The 21,232-nt window shown below is 38.0% G+C and overlaps 1 protein-coding gene across 1 annotated transcript in view; it reads right to left on the reverse strand.

Annotated features, from left to right (window-relative positions):
• The window catches only part of ADAM12 (ADAM metallopeptidase domain 12), a 308,768-nt gene extending 293,567 nt beyond the window's left edge, over positions 1-15,201 (reverse strand). The window contains exon 1 of the mRNA XM_081329681.1: positions 14,899-15,201. Coding sequence (XP_081185807.1) covers positions 14,899-15,004 — 106 coding nt within the window. The 5' untranslated portion in view covers positions 15,005-15,201. The remainder of the gene's footprint in view (positions 1-14,898) is intronic.
• Between the last annotated feature and the right edge of the window lie 6,031 nt (positions 15,202-21,232).

The following is a 21,232-nucleotide window of genomic DNA, read 5'->3' on the forward strand; positions in this document are numbered from 1 at the left end:
CAAGTCATCTGTGGGTAAATGGAATTGTGAAGAAATGCTTTTAAGGACACATCTTGTATAAATGTGCATGTTCAAAATCTTTCACAGGAATTAAATCAAAATTAGAGGAAAACATGGAAGTATGAAACATGGTTCTGTAAAACACCAAGCAGCATTTACACAATGTTTCTGAACCTCATAGCTGTTCTGAAGAGAGGGTTTTTTGAAAGAGGGGCATTAGGGGAACAGATGATATACCATCTGCACAAAGCAAAGAAGATCTGGAGTGGCTAATCCTCAGAGTGAAAGATAAAACGTGAAAAATTTGGATTACACCTTAACATCAAGAAAACAAAGATAATGATGACTGCAGAAAACATACAGGTCAAAGTGCTGATTGACAATGAGCCCACTGAAACAGTAAAGGAATTCATAATATTGGGCTCTAAAATCAAAACCAACATGGTGACTGCAGCCCTTGGAAGAACTGCAATGTCTGTCATGAATAACATCTGGAAAAGCAAAGATATCAGCCTAACAACCATATACAGATTAGTCAAGACAACATTTTTTCCAGTTGCTACTTTTGGCTGCAAAACGTAGACTCTGAAAAGGGCAGATAGGAAGGAGAAGGCTGGATGCCTTTGAATTATGGTGCTGGAGATGACTATAATGTATACCATGCAAAAATCACAAACAAGGAAGTCCTAGACTAAATCTCACCAAAAATATCACTTAAAGCAAGATTGCCAAACAAAGGCTAATATGCAAGCGGAATCACTTGAAAAGTCAATCATGCTGGGAGTGATCAATGGAAAAGGAAGAAGGGGATCATCCTAGTACCCAATGGCTAAACACTATAAAGAACGACACTGGGATAACTATGGTGGATCTGAAGAATGAGGTGCAAGACAGAGGGGCATGGAGAGTGCTGATCCATAGGGTAGCAGAGGGTTGGACACGACTGAATGGCTGACGACGACAGGCAGACATTTCCCTAATTCACCATTATAAGAAGTGGGAGAGGTACAGCACAATCAAACTTGTAAGATTCTCTTTATAGTCAATTTCAATAGAAGCAGTTTGAGCCTTCCTATACCTAATAGGGCAGACATTCACTCTAGAAGAAACTATCCACTGTGGGGAGATGGGTGTAATCCTATATAAGAATATTTAAATTTGAAGAGATTGTTTTCCCACTACCACTGCAAATCTGTTTGTGAATGCCGTTATAACAAAAGCAAAAATTTATTCTCCAAAAAAGAATAATCCAAGATCTAATAATAATTAGATCTAGAACTGCCTGTTAAGAATTTACAAATTCAGCATTAGGTCCTTATGTATATGCAAATCCCACTGTTTACGGCTAAAGTTGCTTGTTTCTCCCTCAAAAATGTATTAACATTGTTACGTATATATGTATATAGGAGATGTTCACAGAGATAGCCACTGGCAGAGTGCCCTGTCAGGATTGGCAGGGCAATCTTTAGCGGGAAATCCGGACAATGGGATTGGTTCCAAGTATACCTGGCTAGGTATATAAGAGGGGCAGTTGCCCCTTTGTTTGCCAAGTCTGTGCTACATCAATAAAGGAAGTTATGCTGAATCCTGTTGTCCTGCGTCATCCATCTTGGCCATGTGGTCCTGAGACCACAATCTAACAGTGGCGACAAAGGTGGGATGCTGTTTCAATCAGAGCTGAAGTCACTCTGAAGTGGGAAAGGTAGAAAAAAAATCCTGAGACCTTCCTAACGAAGCAGCATTCTAAGACCGGTGCAACATGGCTAAATTTGGAGCGACCAGCGAATTTCGTTTCAACATCAACGAGCCAGAGCGATGGGGAGCGCATCTGGGATCAGTCGAAGGGTTCCTGATGATCAACAAGATCACAGAAGATAAAATGAAAGCAGAGGCGCTTCTGTGCTTAATCGGTCAGGACGTGTATGATGTAGCTGTCGGTCTGTGCTCGCCGACGCCCGTTGAAAACGTCTCTTATGCTGATTTAAAAAAGAAGCTGGAGGAGCATTTCATGCCAGCGAGAGCTCCAATCTATTGGCGGCATAAATTCATCCAGCGCAGCCAGCATCCGGGTGAGCTGACCTCGCAATTCGTCTTGGCGCTGAGACAGGCTGCTTGCCAATGTAAATTTCCTGAGCTGGAAGATAGGATCAGGGATCGAGTGGTGTTTGGACTGAGAGACCAGCAATGCTGACAAAGGATCCTCGCAAAGCCACCGATGAATCTGCAGGAGGTTTTAGACAAGGTGATGGCTTATGAGGCAGCCAATGACTCTGACAAACACACACACTGCAATAGCAGCAGCTTAGGAGCGATCATACATCACGAGTGTGCTTCGAGCAGCGGAAGCGGCGACCTGGATGGAGAGGCAGAGGTAGATGTGGTACAGCACAGACCCGGGAAGCATCCACCGCGGTGGGACAACGACGGGGGCCAGCGGAGACAATTCTGAGCCCACAATCTAACAAACATATTCCTCATTTTCTTGAAACCTTAAGTTCTATTTTGTTCATTTATCTCTTATGGTTCTCTATAAAATCAACAGTCTTGTAAAAATATGTTAAAAATGTTAAAAATTAACTACATCTTTTGATGGTCCTGAAAATGTAAGAGCAGTTAAAGGAAACCATGTATTTCTGAATGTAATGTTCGGTTCCTTCTGCTTCTAATTAAAATGTATCTTCTCTCTAATTTGACAGGGCTGCCAACTTCAAACTGATCTACACAGGGGTTTTCTGCAAATCCATTTGATCTTTTATGTTGCTTAGATTCATGACTTCTTACATGAGACAGATGAGTTCAAACAATTTAGCTAAATAGCCTGCCTGCTTAACCAAAAATATAATGTGCAGAGTTCCAATTATGTAATTCAAAGAAAGATTAACTGTTGCCACTTTGTGAATTACTTCCTTCAGAGTAATAATGTATTGATAAAATAGGCCCCAGAAAGAACTGTGTCTTCTTTCAAATTCTCTACAGCTTTTAAAAAGTTACCTTTGACATGTTAACATGAAGATGGTAATTTAGCAGTGCTAAATTGTCTTTCAAAGATGAAAGTTAAAACGATACAGTTTTGATGGCTGATTTCACTTCTTGGTCCACTGAACTCTGAATAACAAAAGCAAACACAACAGTTGGATCTTCTTAATCTCAGCATAATCCCTGTAGCATAACGTTTGGAAGGCTGCAAAACTATATACAATAAAGTGCTTCATTCTGTGAACCATATGACTCCATTAGTCATTCAAGCATATATTTGGCACTTGGTGAAAGAACATAACTTGTTTAAATCAAGTATTTTGAGCCTGAGTGTCTCTTTTAAGACACACTTGATTTGTATATTGATGTAGCATTTCTATAAACTCTTTATTTCTTGCATATTGTCATTGCTTAACTACATGCCAGAATGTGTTGTGCTTCACCATACCTGATATTTTCTAGGCCTAACCCTGTCAAAACATAGGATGACTGTGTATTAAAGAGTTCAGAAATGACTACTTCAAATGCATAGGAGCTGTTTTTATACTTTGCTTTCTTTAGTTTGGACTTTTGAACGTGCATCTGTTTTATGAAATAAATCAATATATTTTAGAAGTGTGTAGACATACTGTTAAGGAATTTATTGTGCAGAGGTCTCCTTGTGCTACCAAAGAGTTGCACAGACAAGGAAGGGCACTGAGAGCAGTAAAAGTCACACACAGAAATACACTGAGTTCTAAAAGCAAAAAGTATTTTACTTTGAGGTGGTGTAAAAACAAAAATGCACAGTCAAAAATAAACAGTCCAAGTCATACACAATAGCAACAGTCCAAGGAGTAATCCAAACTACAAAGTCTTCTTACCGGTCCAGAGGTCAATACACAGTTCAGGTTTACAACAGTAGTAAACCAACAGCAGAGCAAAAACAGTAATAGTAGAGATCAGTGAATTCAGAGAGAGAGAGAAGCTACGTTCCTAGCTTCCTCTTATGGCCATGAGAACACTTACACACACATTGGCCAATTAACTTCTTAAAGACATAGCATTATGGTTAATATATTTTCAACCCAACATTGTAGGCTAACACCATATGCCTAACACATACATACATAATTTTTAAAAAAACAGTATTAACACTGTAGCCACAGCCTACATCATATCACATGGACTTGACAATGCAAATTGCCAGACTGTAAAAAAATACTCTGAGTCTGATGCACCAAAGAAATATGCAAGAAACATTAGGATAATGGCCAAATTCCTTCAGTACTAAAACAGATGCAATCAATCTGGTGCAAAAAGGCTTAGGGCGCTTTCAATATGGGATTTTAAAAACAATGTTTAAACAAATTAATGTAAAATTGAGATTAAATTAGAATCTTGAATTTGTAACCTTCAACCATGTCAAAAAAGTGTTTTGTTTCATAAAAATATCAGTGCAACACATGAGCAGAATAATCTTATTTCCCAAAGCAGTTGTATACATGAGACCCAATCATTCACATTATCCCATAAATATATACAGAAGGGGTAAGAAAGCCATGCTGTAGGCTACTAGTATAAAAAATTCACAGAGAAGCTAGTAGCATTGCAAAAGCTCAGACTTTTGAATGTTTTTTTCTCTTGCATTACTTTGTTAGATACTGACTTGGCTTTCACAATAACTTTGGCAGAAATTCTCAAGTAAAAGAACAATCCAAATTTTAAAAAGAATAGACCTGCATCATAAAAGCTGAGAGCTCTGGATGTATTGTTCTTCCTATTAGCATTCTGCTTAGGATGTGAAGGCATGCTTGCATCATGACAGAAGAGTTTCTGCTTTCAGGATAAATATATTTCTTTCAACAAATACTTCTGGATTTGCAGGATATGCTATTTACAGCCAGCTCAAATACTGCACCACAACACAAATGCATTAGTAGCTATTTTGGACTGAATAGTAGCTCTCATTCAAAATTTCACTATAATTATCCTTTCTGAAACTTTACATTTATAACTGAAAGCAGACTTTTTGTGGAACATAGAAAGCCATAGGTACTTATAGTGGATAAAAGCCCATAGTCAGCTTAAAAATACATTTCATGTTAGCAATATCTCGGTTCTTAAGAACCTTATAGGGTCAATAGTGCTTGTGGAATGTTGCAATGTACAATGAAAATATACTGAAACATATAAAATACATAAATGCATGTTTAGGTGGTTGGGATCCAAATATTTCTAACTCTTGTAAATGCTGATGGCTGGCATTTTGTTTGTTTAATGTGATGTCAGGAAAAAAATTGAGAGGATTTTTCATATAGGAACAAATATCAAATTATATAATACCTCATGAAACCATGCATTCATTTTGAATGCTAGGAGTGAACTCCTGCAATAACCTAATTGGTCATGAAATAGCCATTTAAAAGTTTTTGTCTGGCTTCATTTCCAGGGGAGAAATGATGAACTGAAGATGGTTCCACCAAAAGAGAATGAGATTGATCTGAAAGTGAATTTAAAAATGACAGATTACAAGAATGATATGGAAAAAGATGCTACATTAGACATAGAAAAGAAACCAATTGTCTTAATAAATGAAAAGGCATATCCAAATAACAAACCAAGAGAGTGACATGGATAATTTTCTTACATTGGATTTACAAAAGACCATTATTAAAGCTTTGAAGAATTTTGTGAGAAAGGAAAAAGAAAAAAAATGAAAATAAATCAAGTTTCAGGACACTATATGAACTGACTAAGGACCAGGTATGTGAAAAGTAAAAGAAAGGAATATAAAGTTGGTTTATATAATCGTGGTTAAAATAGGTATGTTGCTATCTCTGGTAACGTTTAATGCAGAGTTCCCCAATCTTGCTAGCTTTGTAGACCGGGAGCAAGGAAGGGGAGATGGTTCTATGCGAGTGGCAAGCAAGCACACGTACACACAACTCCATTTGCATCAGCAGCAAGCATGTGCATGAGTGGTCTTCCATTTGCACGAGCAGCCCTGCTACTCGAGCAAGTGGGGATGTACATGTGTGCGCACTCACCCACCACTTCCACGGTCTGGTTTGGAACAACTCAAGGCCCAGTAGTGCGTCATTGCTGAGGGTTGGGGACCCTGCCTCAATGGACATTTGCTGATCACGATTAAATAAGAGATGGGATATGGGAGGAAGGGATCACTTGTAGAAAGAAATAAGTTACTAAAATGGTTTATATTTCTTTAGATGAAGATTTTTTATATAGTTCTTTTTTACTTTATATTTTCTTTTCTATTTTTTTCTGCACCTTCTATTTTTTATTCTTTTAGTTTTAATGTTAGTATTTGTTTTTAATCTTTCCAACTATAATTTTCTAATACACTTAGTATTAAAAAATTCCTGTAGCCTTTGTAAAAGAAAAATATCTTGAAATGTTGAGTATTTGATGAACATTAGAAACAGGGGTTCCTCTGCCTGTTTCTGTAGCCTTCCCAAAACTTCATCTATCTTATTAGTAACTTAGTTTTATAGCTATTTTACTTATAAAAGTGGAATAAAAGCTATGTGGCCAGTTTCTATCACTCTGAAAGGGAATGGAGCAAGGCCAGCATGAGCAGAATTATGCACCACCCAAGAGATGGCTTCAAATAATAGTTCTGGGTGGAAAAAAAAGGGGGCTTTCTTCTTAGTTAAATGTGCATATTCCAGTGCCAATGCACTGACAGTAATAGTAATCAAAAGCTATCTATCTTTTTTAAGGCCAAAGTTACAGAAAAAGGGGCATCTTGTAGGTAACACTGTAAATGTCTGAGGGAAGGGTATTATTCTTGAAAGGATCTAAATTGTCACAGCATGATAAAGAAAAACAAAACAAAGAGCTATGTTGGATCAGACCAAAGAACACATTGATGATACCTATGAATTTCTAATAAGACAGACATGAACACAACGGTATATTCCTTTTTGTTCCCCCCAAACACAAAGCACTCCTAAATTTTACATGACTACAAAAGCTTTCAGTTAAGACTGCATGGATTAATTACTTCTGTGCGAGGTAAAAGATTGTTGAAGTTTTTTTAATACAATGATTTTAAATTTAAAAATCAAGCGTAGGGTCAGCAAACAGAATTTTTAAACTGCTCAGATTTGTTGGACTATAGCAGCAGGCGTGCAACAATATTAAATACATGTACATTAAATATAGTATAAGAGGAAAAGTGATGACTGAAAATTGATATTGCTCCAGGAATGTCTTTCAATATATTATAGTCAATATATTAACTCTTCTCTATGTCAAACCTAATAAGATTTACAGATTTTACTCATTTCCAGAGGCTTAATGTACAAAGTTTTGTTTTCTTTCACCCAGAATTATTCTTCTCTCCCTTCTAAGTTGGAATGTGAACTTAATCTGAGGATCCCATGGAAACTGTAGGCATCTAACATATTAGGAGTTCCTGGATGGATAATCTCCCAGTTTCGTTCTTCAAATTTTCACATAGCTCTTTCCATTTCTTTCCTATTTTTTCAAAAACCCTGACTAAAAATTGTGTTACTATAAGGGACTTAATATGTAACATCAATATAAAGTATGCACATAAAAATAAAACAAACTCAATTCTCAGCTATGTGCATATTTCAACTTCTGTGCATTATTTCAGAATCATTCACTTCACATACAGTGTGAGATGTGGGTATCTTTAAATATTTTAGCTGTATATACATTATATTTTTCAATCTGTCCCATATTTCTATTTAACCTCTCACTGTTCATGCACAGATGTCATTATACATTACATTACTTTTCCCAGGATTAATCCTTAAGTGCCTGGCTACCAACTGATAACATAAACACTTCTTCAAATGTCCATTTGTTTTCAGCTCTGTATTAAACATATACATTGCACTGTAGTTTGACAATCCTTAGTTCTGTACATCTTCACAGGAAAACATGCAAAGTAAGGACAGAAAACCTGCAGCATGGCAACTAGCCATCTGGTTCCACAATTTCAAAGAAGAGTTAATTCCTTCTCCCTGGTACTACTAAGTCCCAATTCTTTCTTTCTCATCTCTTGTAAAGTGGTGAATTGAACTGAATTAAATCCATTAAAATTAAGTTGATTAAAATAAATAACGAGCTAGATTGGAATTATCTACCAGCATGGTGATGTTTTGGCTATCCTGCCTTTCTCTCCTTTAGGCAAGATGCAAGGCAGCTAAGATCTTGTTACTTGGGCAAATTAATAGACAGATATTAAAGTGGAAGTGTTATACCCACAGAAAGTGACATATGCTTACAAATACATTCAGAGACACCTCAAGATGTACCAGGCTGTGAAGGGATAGAGAATTTACAGAATCCATCATTCCAACAACTATCTTGTATTCCCTGAGGTTATAGAATGGTTGGATACGGACACAAACAGGAATATCCTAATTATGCCCACAAAGGTGAATGACCTCTGCAGACTGATGAAGATTCATCCATCAGGTACAACAGGGATAGGGAAATATGGGTCTTTTATGACTTCTGGACTTCATCTCCCAGAATTCCTGAGCCAGCCATGAGAACTGAAGAAAGGAGAAGTTAGAAATCCCAGCTTCTATTCCACTGAAGATCATCTCAAAAAATTCCTGAATTTCCCACTCCTTGGCCAATGGCAAGAAGGATTTATTGTTATGTCATGTTTGGTGAAGAGCCTTGGTGGAGGAGTGGGCTAATGCCTCCTTAAGTAACACCAGCTGCCTGCAATTAGTGCAGGTTCGGATCCCACCAGGCTCAAGGTTGACTCAGCCTTCCATCCTTCCGAGGTAGGTAAAATGAGGACCCAGATTGTTGGGGGCAATTAAGCTGACTTTGTAATAATGCCGCTTGGGGTGTGTGTGAAAGCCCTAATAAGCAGGCATATACATAGAATGAAGGCTACTGCTAAGCTTGTAAGTCGCCCTGAGTCTTCGGAGAAGGGCGGGATATAAATGGAATTAAAATAAAATAAAATAAAATAAATAAATAAATTAAAAGACTGAATATGAGATATTTATATTCCTAAAATAAAGCTTTTAAAATTTACTGGTACTCTCCTGATATTGTTGGATGGTGTTCAGAATCATTGGAAATAAAAACCAAACGAAGAATAGAAAAGAAACATGGCAAGGCAAAGTATTACATGGACAGTACACACAAAAAAAAACTAGGAGGCAAAGCAAATAACAAGACTTGGCCATGGCTCTGAGCAGGAAAGTTGAAAAAAAGAGGGGCTGATTCTGGCTGCATAAGGCCAAGCCTTAAGAACAAATGCACACAAAGCCAGAATTGAGAAGACAGCAACAGAAAGCAAATGCCACTTCCGCAACCTAGTTAGCTTCTACAAGAAGACTGCACAGACTGACTACAAACAATGGTGTGATAAAGTAGCAACAATGGTATATTGTAATATCTGCAAGAAATGCCATTTGCCTGCATTTCGACAAAATAATAGAATATAAAGAAGCTGAAGTATTTTCTGACTTTAGAATACTAACAGACAGGCACTTGCCACGTAACACTCCAGACCTAACAACTGTTGATAAAAAAAACGTCTGAATTGTAGAGATGGCAGTACTTGAAGACAGCAGAATAGAAAAGAATGAACGGGAGAAAATCACAAAGACCTACAAACAGAACTAGAATGACTGTGGCAAAAGAAAGCAAAGGTGGTACCAATATTAATATGGATGAATATTAATATCCTCCATGGGTGTAATCCCAAAATATCTGGGAATAAACACTGTACGGATTGAAAAAATCATCATCAGGTAGTTGCAAATGGCAGCTTTACTTGGAACAGCTCACATCCTGCAATAATATGTTTAACACTATCAAACAACATTTGCCTAACCCAGGTCCTTTGAAGGATTTAACAACAACAACAACAATAATAATAATAATAAAGGTGGAAGGGACCTTGGAGGTCATCTATTCCAACCCTCTGCTCAGACAGGAAACCCTAAACCATTTCAGACAAATGGCTGTCCAGTCTCTTCTTAAAAACTTCCAGGGTTGGAGCATTCACAGCTTCTGGAGGCAGGCTGTTCCACTGATTAATTGTTCTAACTGTCAGGAACTTTCTCCTTAGTTCTAGGTTGCTTCTCTCTTTGGTTAGTTTCCATCTATCGCTTCATGTCCTGCCTTCAGGTGCTTTGGAGAATAGGTAGACAAAAATGCAGAATCTAGTCTAAACATCTGTCTGACTATGTGACCAACCATAATAATTCATTGCTTTATGCTTTAGTGCTGCTTAAGTATTTCTAATTCTATAAAAAAGGTAAAGGTAAAGGTTCCCCTACACATGCGTGCTAGTCGTTTCCAACACTAGGGGCTGGTGCTCATTTCCGTTTCAAAGCCAAAGAGGCAGCGCTTGTCCGAGGACGCTCCGTGGTCATGTGGCCGGCATGACTAGATGCCAAAGGAACACAGAACGCTGTTACCTTCCCACTGTAGTGGTTCCTATTTTTCTACTTGCATTTTTACATGCTTTCGAACTGCTAGGTTGGCAGAAGCTGGGACGTGTAACAGGCGCTCACTCTGTTACGCGGCACTCAGGATTCGACCCGCCAAACTGCCAACCTTCTGATCAACAAGCTCAGCGTCCTAACCCACTGAGCCACTGCGTCCCCTCTAATTCTATAGCAGAAGTCAAACCACTTGTAGCATAAATTTCTAACCATCTTTACAGCCATGATTTCAGGGAAGAAGGTCTACCCAAAATGCCTGCTAGCGCAATTCTACCCTAGCTTTCCTCAAAAGGAAAAAGTCAAGTTGGTCAAAATGTCTGGAGATGTTCTAATATTGCTCAGTCTTAAGCACCAGCTAGAGTAGTTTGAACTTGGCCACCCAGGACATTCTCCTCAATGGAAGGTATGGTTTCAATGGTATCCACTTTTACCTCTTTGAGATAAATGAAAACAAGCTTAGTTTGGAACTAAGTGCTCACAGTCCTATGCAAGGTTTTGTTCCATAGTTCTCTCCCCATATAAGCACAATATATTTTTTGCACAATTTATAACATATACAAGTTAAACCCAACCTTCCTTATGCTCATGAAATGATAGTGCTTCACTCCAGTCCTAATATTCACTTCATGTTACTTCCAACGTGGCTTGTTCTGTCTTCCAGTATTATTATTGTTCATATGTACTACTTTTTCAATGTATCTATACATCTGAATATGTTTGACTAGTATCTGTTCCAGGCTTCAGATTGGATTTAAAAACTCAGAGATATTCATATCATTCTAAGTGAAAACACGGCAAATCACTGAAATCAAGCCTAGACTAGGAACTCAATGAGTACAATACAACAACAACAAAAACCACACTATGTTAAAATCACTCCTTAATGTCAGGAGCTAGTAACTGATCTAAAATTCCTAATAACTAATGTATTACAAATGCCTAGGAGAATAGTTTGGGAACAAAATCCCAAAGTCAGGACAATTACTATAAAGCCTACTAATAATTCCATATCATGATGAAGGCAGTATTTTAAAGTTCTTGGAAAATTCTACATTTGTTTGTAAGGATATTACTGTAAAGGAAAAGTGCTTCTTCATTGTCATAGTAGACTAGATAATGAGATTTTACTAAAATTGACTTGTATTTATTTTGATTTTCTATCTTGTTATATTTAAATGGCCTAGGCCCGGGATATTTGCAGGACCGTCTGCTGCCGGGGATGACTTCCCATCGCCCAGTGCGCTCACACAGAGAGGGCCTCCTCAGGGTGCCATCAGCTAGACAATGTCGGCTGGCGAGCCCCAGGAGGAGGGCCTTCTCTGTGGGAGTGCCAGCCCTGTGGAACCAACTCCCCCTTGAGCTCCGGATGGCCCCGGATCTCCGGTCCTTTCGCCGCGACCTCAAAACTTTCCTTTTTCATCAGGCTGACCTGGACTGACGACGGGTTTTTAAAATGTTTTAATTTTTAATTGTTTTAATTGTTTAATTAATTTATTTTGGGGCTGTTTATTTAATTTCTCTTAACTTTTGTATTGTTGTTTTTATTGTTGTTAGCCGCCCTGAGTCCTTTGGGAGATAGGGCGGCATATAAGTCCCAAAAATAAATAAATAAAATAAATAAATAAATGTCTCCCAACTACCCAGAACAGCAAACAAGTTGGTTTTGTTCAATAGCATCTACTAATTCACTACTACCTTGCAACTAATTATTTCTGCCTGACACAGATTGGTCAGAGCTTCAATAGGTCCAGAATCATTAAGCAAAACAAAAATAGTCTTTTTATTATCTGAGAGCCAATGATCTTTATATATCCTGAACTCTTGCAAAAGAGAAATTCACCATCATTCTAATTCTCCATAAAAAGGGAATTGACTTGAACAAGCAACATATTCTAAATCCTTCACCTTCAGACCAACAATCTTCTGCCACAGAGAGAGTATTCAATCTAGTGTGTGTCATATAAGAGAGTTGGAACAATCTCATGGCAGCTGTTATGATGGATGTAAAATCCTAAACTGACTTAGATCCAAGAAGCTTAGCAGAAAGGAATGTTTGTTCTCCAAGAAAAAATGCTTGGCTGATTCTGCAACATTAGGAATGAGATAGCTTCTTTCACTTCAGACTGGGCAACAAAACTTCTATTTGTCCTGATCATTTAACACAAAACACAAATACTGCAAAAAGGCATTCAGCTGTGGAGGAAGCCTGGACAAAGAATTCCTTCAGATCATAACAATTAAATAGTAAATAGCTGTAGAATTGAAAAATAATTGTTTTACATTTTATAAGTAAAATGTATCTGGTATTATTCTCTTTATATTAAAGGAGTATGCCAATTTACCAATGTGTTTGCATTTTAGACAGGCCAGTTCAATTATTGATTAATCTAGACTGAGACGCACACATGATTTAACTTTCAATAAGTGCAATATTTTGGCATACCAGAATAAAAATGTTCCCATTTTTCTAACGTATTTTGTTATTGCATCATATGGCTTGCAAGGGAAAGACAGAAAAGTGTAGATGATGATCACACTAAATCCATTATTTCAGGATTACAATTAGAACTGATTATTGTATTGGAATAAAAAAATAAGAAACAAAGCTCCTTCTTTCAGTAATTTAGCATACTTTTAAGGACAACAGGATACTTTATACTGGGGAAGAGCTTGTTCCCTAAGTAATTATTTTAAATATAGTCCTATTTTAAATATAGTCCTATAGTAATTATTTTAAATATAGTCCTATTGTGTAATCTTCTTACACAATCTCATTTGAGAGTTTAGTTCTTCTGAATTTCATCATAGGCTATTTCTGAACTTTGGTAGGATGTTAACTATTCTCAATTATATCCGTGTTATTCCATTTTAAAAAGTGGGAAACAGCTTAAACATGCACCCAAGTCAACATTTCCCACATTCTTGCTCCACCCAACAATATTCAGAAATAAATTGTAGCTGCTTCTATTGAAACAGGAAGAGGATTATAACTTCAAGATCATGGGAAAAGCCCAGGGGTGTTCTTTTCAGCAGTGTAATTCTTAACAAGAATGTATAGAAATAAAAAAAGATAAAGATATACTTCTATTTGCAAATGATAACAATGCCAAGAGAAAACAAGGCAGAATGCATTATGTGAATAATTAATCTTACATCTATAGCTGAATGTGTCAACAGGTACCATAATGCTCCATGACACTACTAAGAGAGCTGCCTCAGTATCCATGCTCCATGCAGCTACTGCCTCAGTGTCTCTTGGGGAATGGCACGGTTTATCGTTTACAGGTAGTTTTTGACTTACGACCACAATTGGCCCCAAAATTTCTGTGGCTAAATGAAACATTTATTGAGCTTTGGCCCTTTTTACGACCTTTCTTGCCAACATTGTTAAGTGAAGCACAAGTTGATAAGTCAGTAAGCCTGTTGTTCAGTGCCTTGTCCATCGATTTTGCCTGTCAGAAGGTCACAAAAGGGAATCCCATGACCTTGGGACACGGCAACCGTCATACATATGAACCCAGTTGCCAAGCATCTGAATTTTGCACACATGATCACGGGAAGGCGGCAAAGTAACTGTAAAAAAACAAAACCAAACAACGGTCCTAAAGTGACTTTTTTTCAGTGTCCTGGTAACTTTGAACGGTCACAAAGTGAACCGTTGTAAGTCGAGGACTACCCGTATTTACCACAGCAGGCTAGATACGATTTCTCACACTTGCAGCAATTCTTCACCTGCTATTACCCACTTCCACTTTACGGCTGCTATCCTGGCTGGGCGGGTGGTGGAGGAGGGTGATGGTGGTGGGTGGTGAGGAAGAAGCCCCCCCCTCCATCTAAAGCAGGGGTCTTCAAACTTGGCCCTTTTATGACTTGTGGACTTCAACTCCCAGAATTCCTCAGCCAGCAAAGCTGGCTGAGGAATTCTGGGAGTTGAAGTCCACAAGTCATAAAAGGGCCAAGTTTGAAGACCCCTGATCTAAAGAATTGTTACGGACGGGCAGCCGAAGGGAATTTCCTCCAAGGAAGGCGTGAGGGGGGCGTGGGAGGCGTCCGGGCCACGGCTAGCCAGCGGGCATGTCCTCCGCGCCGGGTGAGCGTCGGAAGGCAGCAGCCGTGTCTCCTCCACCTCCATCCTAACCAGACTGGGGGGCTGACACGGCAACCGGCCCGGCGGAGTAGCGCTCCGCTCCCCGCCCAAACTTGCTCTTTTTCCCCCGAAAGTGAGAAATTAAAAAAAAAAAGTCAAATTTGCCAAAGCAGTCAAGAGAAAAAAAGACAAGAGGGACGGTTCTTTGTTCGGCCGGGCAAAAAACTCCGCGCAACGTCTGAACGCTCGGGACCGGCTGGCTCCGTCGACGGCGCCCTGGCAAAACTTGGGGAGGGGGGGAAAGCCGTTGCTCGGAGGCGTTTGGGGATGGGTCGGGGGTTGAGGTTAGCTCTCGATAGGTGAGGGTTGCCAACTTACCGGATGAGGGTGTCATTAAGAGGCTGAGCAGCAGACAGAGTATCTGGGTCGGGGGGTGAGGAAGAGGAGGGTTGCCTTGTCGTCCTGCCTGGAGACGCTCTGACATCTTAATCCAGACTGAAAGACAAACTTCGATCAGCTGGTCCCAGCCCCATTAATGCACAGTTACAGAGCCAGCGAAACAGTCCTGAAACTCAGGATGTGAGATATTTCCTGCATGCAGTTCACTCCGAAACCCCTCCTGCTCCTGCATAGGCTGATGATGAGTTGGGCTTTGGTTTCATATTTTTTTTTTAATTTAAACTGTTGGTGGGTTGGCTTTTTCTCCCCCCCCCCTCCCTTGGCAAGAACAAATCTGTTGACCGTTGCAACAATTGAGCAAATCATCCAAGCTGGCAACAGGAGGCACTAAAAATCTTTAGTGAAAGAAGGCGGGCCCGTGAAAAACTGCCCTTGCCAACATTTACAGTTGTCATTATAATGGAACTAATTGTTGTCTTCTTCGCTTTCTTCCTGCTGCTCCTTTGCGTGGTCCTAGTGCCCTTCCAGCTGGATAGACAGAAACGGTTCCTTTACAGAGAGAGGTGACCTGCCTGCCAGTTTTCAATCTGTTTGGAAGGAAACGCATTCATTTGGAATTGATTTGAAGGTTGGCTGTAAAATCCCTTTTCTCCTCCAAGGATGATAAATGATTTTGTTTTGTCTCGAAAGTCGCGCCATCTCAAGTCTCAAAGGGTTTAGTTTGTATGTCTGCAAAATGACTAGAATAAAAGCGGATGGCTGCTTAATTTGCTTTAAAAACATCGTCTATAATCTGTTCTTTTTAGGACAAACCGAAGAAGATTGCAAATCTACTTTTATAATTCTAATAGTAAACCACCTGGTAGATACATTTGAAATAAATCCTGAAGGCAGAGGAATTTACTGGTGTAGAGACCACACAAAGACAACTGCTACTTTTTTGAAGGAAAAAAAAAAGACTGTGTAATTCACTAAATTTAAAATGACAGAAGTTGGCTATCCCTGATTGATTTTCTTTTATTTATGAAATGCTGTGACTGAGAAAGTTCTGCTCATATGTCTGTGCAAAAAAAACAAAAACCAAAACATTTAACCTAGGGACCTCAATATCTAACAGATCTTTATAGCTTATGGAGGTCAGATGAATCTGTGAACCTTGCTTTTTGCATCCAAAGCTCTGTGAGGTTTAGAATTTCTCCTGTTTATTTTAGTATTTCTCATCCCTTCCTATTGATTCCGGTGAAAGGACGTTTACTCCACCATCTCCAAATCTAGTTTAATTCTGGACCCATTTTAGAGATTTCTGAGAGTTTTATTTTGCTGACCTATTGTGTCGCTTAATACACCCTGTTCTAGTTTTACTTCCTATCAAAGCACTTCTGATGATACAACAATGTTGTGGGCCATACAGGGATACCTATCTAGTCCTGGATCAAAAAGCCTTAAAACAACTCTTATCTTTTCTTGGCGTGTCTGGCTGTCCTTCCCAGGTGTCACATGATTCTGGGCAGAAATCTTCGGTGTAAGGAATTTCCAACAAGTCCTACCTATATGCGCATGCATGCTCCAAATCAAATTTTGATTTTTAAATCTGGATCTTTGCATAACACTAATTTCCTGCCCCTTTGCGTCTTTTTTAATCATTGCCAGCTTTTTATGTATATCTAGGCCTCCCATAATTTGATGCAGCAATAATTACTCAGGTACTTATTTGTGCCATTTGTTAAAACAAACATCCCTTATTATTATTATTATTATTTTACTGCTGCAGGGTTGAGTTTGCATACGTTCCACATACTCTGTTGGCCCAGTAATGTGTTAAAAAGGGAAACTATAGCCATGTATTTAAAAACAGAGTTTTCAGAACGGGATTGCCACTTCTGCCTCATCCCAATTCCTGGTGAAATTGCCCAGGGGATCTCCCCATTTAAATCAGATGGTGGCAGCTTAAGTATCTGCCCCAGGCAATTCCTGGAGGAACAGTTATACCCAGCCATTCCAGAACTCAGGGTGAGAGGCTGTGAGTGTAGAAATCCCAGGACAGGGATATAGCTGTCCTGTGGACAGTGTTTATGACCAGACATCCTGCTACAATTTCTTGTAAAAGTCCTCATGTAAAAAAAAAAGCCAGAGCTTTGGGAAGGGCATGGCAGAGTAGACCATGAAAGCTTCATGTTAGTGTATACATATACTGGTGACATTAATAGGCCATCAACTGAGGTTATCTCTTCTTTGAACGTATTGAGGTAATAATCGGAGGTAGTGAAATATGTGTGACACCTTTTTTTAGTCTCTGCTGGTGTGCTGCGTTTTATTATTTATCTCAGTGCATTATTCATACTCAAATTAGATGCCATCATAGATCTCTATCCTAGAGGTTGTAATCAACCATAGAGCATCATCTACCCTCAACTGTGGAAGCCTAGCAGATGATTTGTGACTTTGGACCAGTCTCTCTATCTTTCACCCCAACCTTTCTCTTAGGAAAGTTGTGGTGGATGAATAAAAGCAAGTCTTTAAGCAAATGGAAGCATAATATTAGTCTGGTTTAAAAGAAGTAATATAGTTACTTGACTTTAAGGTGAGATACCTTGGATAAACATGGCACATGAGGTAGGGATAAACAGGAGCCAACATGTCATCATTTTCATTTTGCATGAATTCAGCCTGAACAAATAAATGATGAAGAATTATGTCTTAGAATTGGTTAGAATTTTTATAAAGTTATAAAATTATTTTATTAAAATCTTTCTTCCTGGTCAGTTATGAACACTTGCAAACTCACACCAGATACAGATATCATCTTGTTCTTATTTTAAGGTATGAGCTTGAAATGGATTAATTGCCTCAACCAGATGTTAGCTGTGGATTGCAACATATAATTAACAATTACTCCTTCAAAACAACTTTTGAGTGAGGAAATAGAGAAATTAATGGACATTTTGCTACTATTAGAGACTTCAGAACTTTAACAGTAGAAAAAACAGAATTTGAAAGAGAACTGTAAAGGAGCATCTTACTAGACTAAGTAAACACAACATAAGCCCAGAGTACGTGTATTACCAAAAGATACATATGATCCCTAAAACTACACACCGCTGAACTCTCATATTTATTTGTAACCTTTAACTGGGTAAAAACCTGCATCATAGGGCAATAATTTTTGAGTCAATATACCTCAAAATGTATCCAAAATCTGGGACCCATGATTCCCATGGGACTAAAATTTGGCAATGTTGTGGCTGCTTCACACCTCTGCCCTGCTGCTACCAGCCGTATGATCATCATTTCCAATGTTCCTTGTCAGCTTCCTACAAGGAAAGTCAATGGGGAAGCTAACAGGAAGTCAGAAGTTGCTCCTACTCCCATTGGTTGTTTGCTTGCCCCCAGTCATTCTGTTTTTCTGTTTAGATAAGGAAATATCTCTGAGACAATGGCAGAACAGATGATGAGTTGTCTACTCTAAAAGTTGTGACTGGATTATAGTTTGTGATGTGACAAATTATTTTTAACAGTACATAGTATAATTGTATTCACAGTTTATATTAAATGTTTGTTAATTAAATATTTAACCTTGATGTGCTACTCTTGAGGAATGCATGGGAGCTTCCATTTGTATGAAATGCAGTAACTAGGTACCTAATCTTCCCGTAATACTAGAACTAACTTAAATCTATGTTGGGGGACCAGCATTGTTTGACAATTGTTTTCCATGCAGAATTTCAGATTTTCTTCTTGATGTTTAAACGCTTGGGGGCTGAGTATGTAAAGAATTGAATGACCCAGTATGAACCTGTCTGAATGTTACAATCTTAAAAGATTCTCTTACTTTTGGAGATCTCTTCATCAGGGCCACAAGTCAATGCTTTTGCTGTGGTACGTTCAGTGGAATTTACCTCAGTTGCCATTCTGCTTTAAGGGGAATTCATAATCAAATCTCACAGCAACACCGATAATGGTTCAGCAACTTCCACCATACACTGCAGTAGCTGACTAGTTTAGAAGTAGAGGAGACCACATGGAACAAATGTTCCATTCTCTGAAACATTTGTTGTTTCCTGCTCCTATCATTTACTTCCGAAGTTGGCTTTATACACTGATAGAGCTGGTTAGAAAAAAAAACCATTTCCAAACAATCCACAATCATGCACAGTGCAAAAAAGTCTATTTAGGTTTATTCGGGACACTCAGCAGGAAAAAAAATGCAAACTATTCTGTCTCCATCTCATGTTGAACCAAATTAAAAACTATGAATTGCTGTGTCTGAATTTTTGAAAGGGTCACTTACAGAACCACATTTCCTCTCCTATTAAAGACTTAATTGTTCCAAGAAATATGTAACTTTGGATGAACTGTGAGAAGATTCAGACTTAATTTCAAGCCACCATTATTACATTAAACAAGTTGAGGCCTTGTATTTTTCAGAAATAATGTAAAAATAAACTGCAGGAGTGATAATGACTTTGTTTTTGTCTATGAGAGCTCATTAAAGATATTAAAGAGCTTTTTCTCAAGCAAAAAGAAAAATGAACATTTTATCACTTCATTCTTGCCTTGCTCCAAAAGCCTTGCCCTCAAAATATAACTGCAATATATTTCTGGAATTCTTAGTTATAGACCAGAACACAGAAAAGCAAAATAAATAAACACTTGTATATACAGTATATATAAATAAAAATCAAAACAATAAAAGAAAAACCTGTCTCAAAATGTTGACAGTTCAAGTGTGATGATCTTGTTAAGTTTTTCTTCTTTGACATTGCTATCTATTTCACAAAATTAAGCTACATTTGGACATAGTTTAAAATTTGATTGGAAAGCAAGGTAGAAACATTTCAAACTCACTCCAATAAAGTAATAAAACAGAAACAATTGGGGAACTGTGAATATCTTGAATGAAACATGCAATCTTAACAACATGCAATCTGCTGATTGATTTGACCCACAATGGCAGATTCTCTCACTATCTCATATTTTCCTACATTTTTCCAGGCAATAAAGTATTGTGTGTTGTAAACGAGTACCCTCTTATATTTTGTAATTGGTCAGCTATAAAGCTACTTAGTTGATCTGAAGGAGCAATTTAAGCTATCAAGGATGTAATAGCGTGCAATCAGACATATTTTATTAGTGTTCCATATCACTGATTCTTCTTTTGATTGTGCTTTCACATGATTTGACCTTAAAATCAAGAATGATCATGTTGAAAAGCCATATACACAGAATGTAACCTCTAAAGGATGTCACCTTGAAGATTGGTAGAAATCACTCAATACTAATTAGGTAAGTCCCGAAGAAGTTAGATTGAACTCTAATCAAATATTACTCATGGAGACTAATATCCTGATTTTAACCTGCAGTAGTCCAGCCTTAAGTATTAAAAATATTTGGAATACATTTGAGAACTTGGAATTGACCATTTTATATTCGATTATTTCCAGAATAGGGAGATTAATTATAATGAAGACAGGCTCCATACAGTGATTGAGGTTTATCTTTTAGGTAGTAAAAACAAAGTACTTGTATTCCCCTAGGGCCTAGGCATTTTCAGATATAGCATTTTTGGGGGTGGGAAGAGTTCCAAGATGTCAAAAACCAATCACAGATGTATGAAATGTTGGACTTATCGACCACAATGATTTTTAGGTGTCTTCACAAAAATAAGTGCTATTTAGATTGTTGATAATTAATCTCTGTCTCATTATCAGTGTTCCATTGTGCAAGAACATTTAATGTTCCTTAAACCAGTTCCTATTCTACAACAGATGACAGCTTCATACAGCTTACTAAAAGTATTTAAAAGGCTAAAAGGGCAATAGTTATTTTGGTCAATTCTGTTGCTTTTCATGAATACAGGGATGCTAATTACAATTACCCAGTCTCTTGGGTCTCATATTATATTATCTAGATAGGGAAATAAAGAGGCCAACCATCCGAAGATAGATTTTTAAAATTCCAGTGGGATAAAAACCCTGACCCAGGGCCTTGCCTCCTCTAAGTTGTAAAATAAACTTCTCTATCTCCTTAAATGATATTGACAACAGTTGGGTAATGTTAGTATTCAGTATTTTTGTTTTATATGCACTTACAGTATATGTAAGCACAACACAAGACCTAATTTTTCCTCCATGATATGTTCCCCATGTCAACAACTCAATGAAATATGATGGACCAAGTGTGTTACTGGCCCTGTATAATCCAGTGAGTTTCTATGTTTGATTTTAATCCAAAACCTTAACACTACACTTGGTATCTAATTTGTAAACAAATGGTTATCCCATTCTATTGGTAGAATACTGTTGGCTGGCTTAGA

Source organism: Vipera berus (assembly GCF_964194415.1).
Source record: "Vipera berus genome assembly, chromosome: 5".
In the NCBI taxonomy this organism is placed as follows: Eukaryota; Metazoa; Chordata; class Lepidosauria; order Squamata; family Viperidae; genus Vipera; species Vipera berus.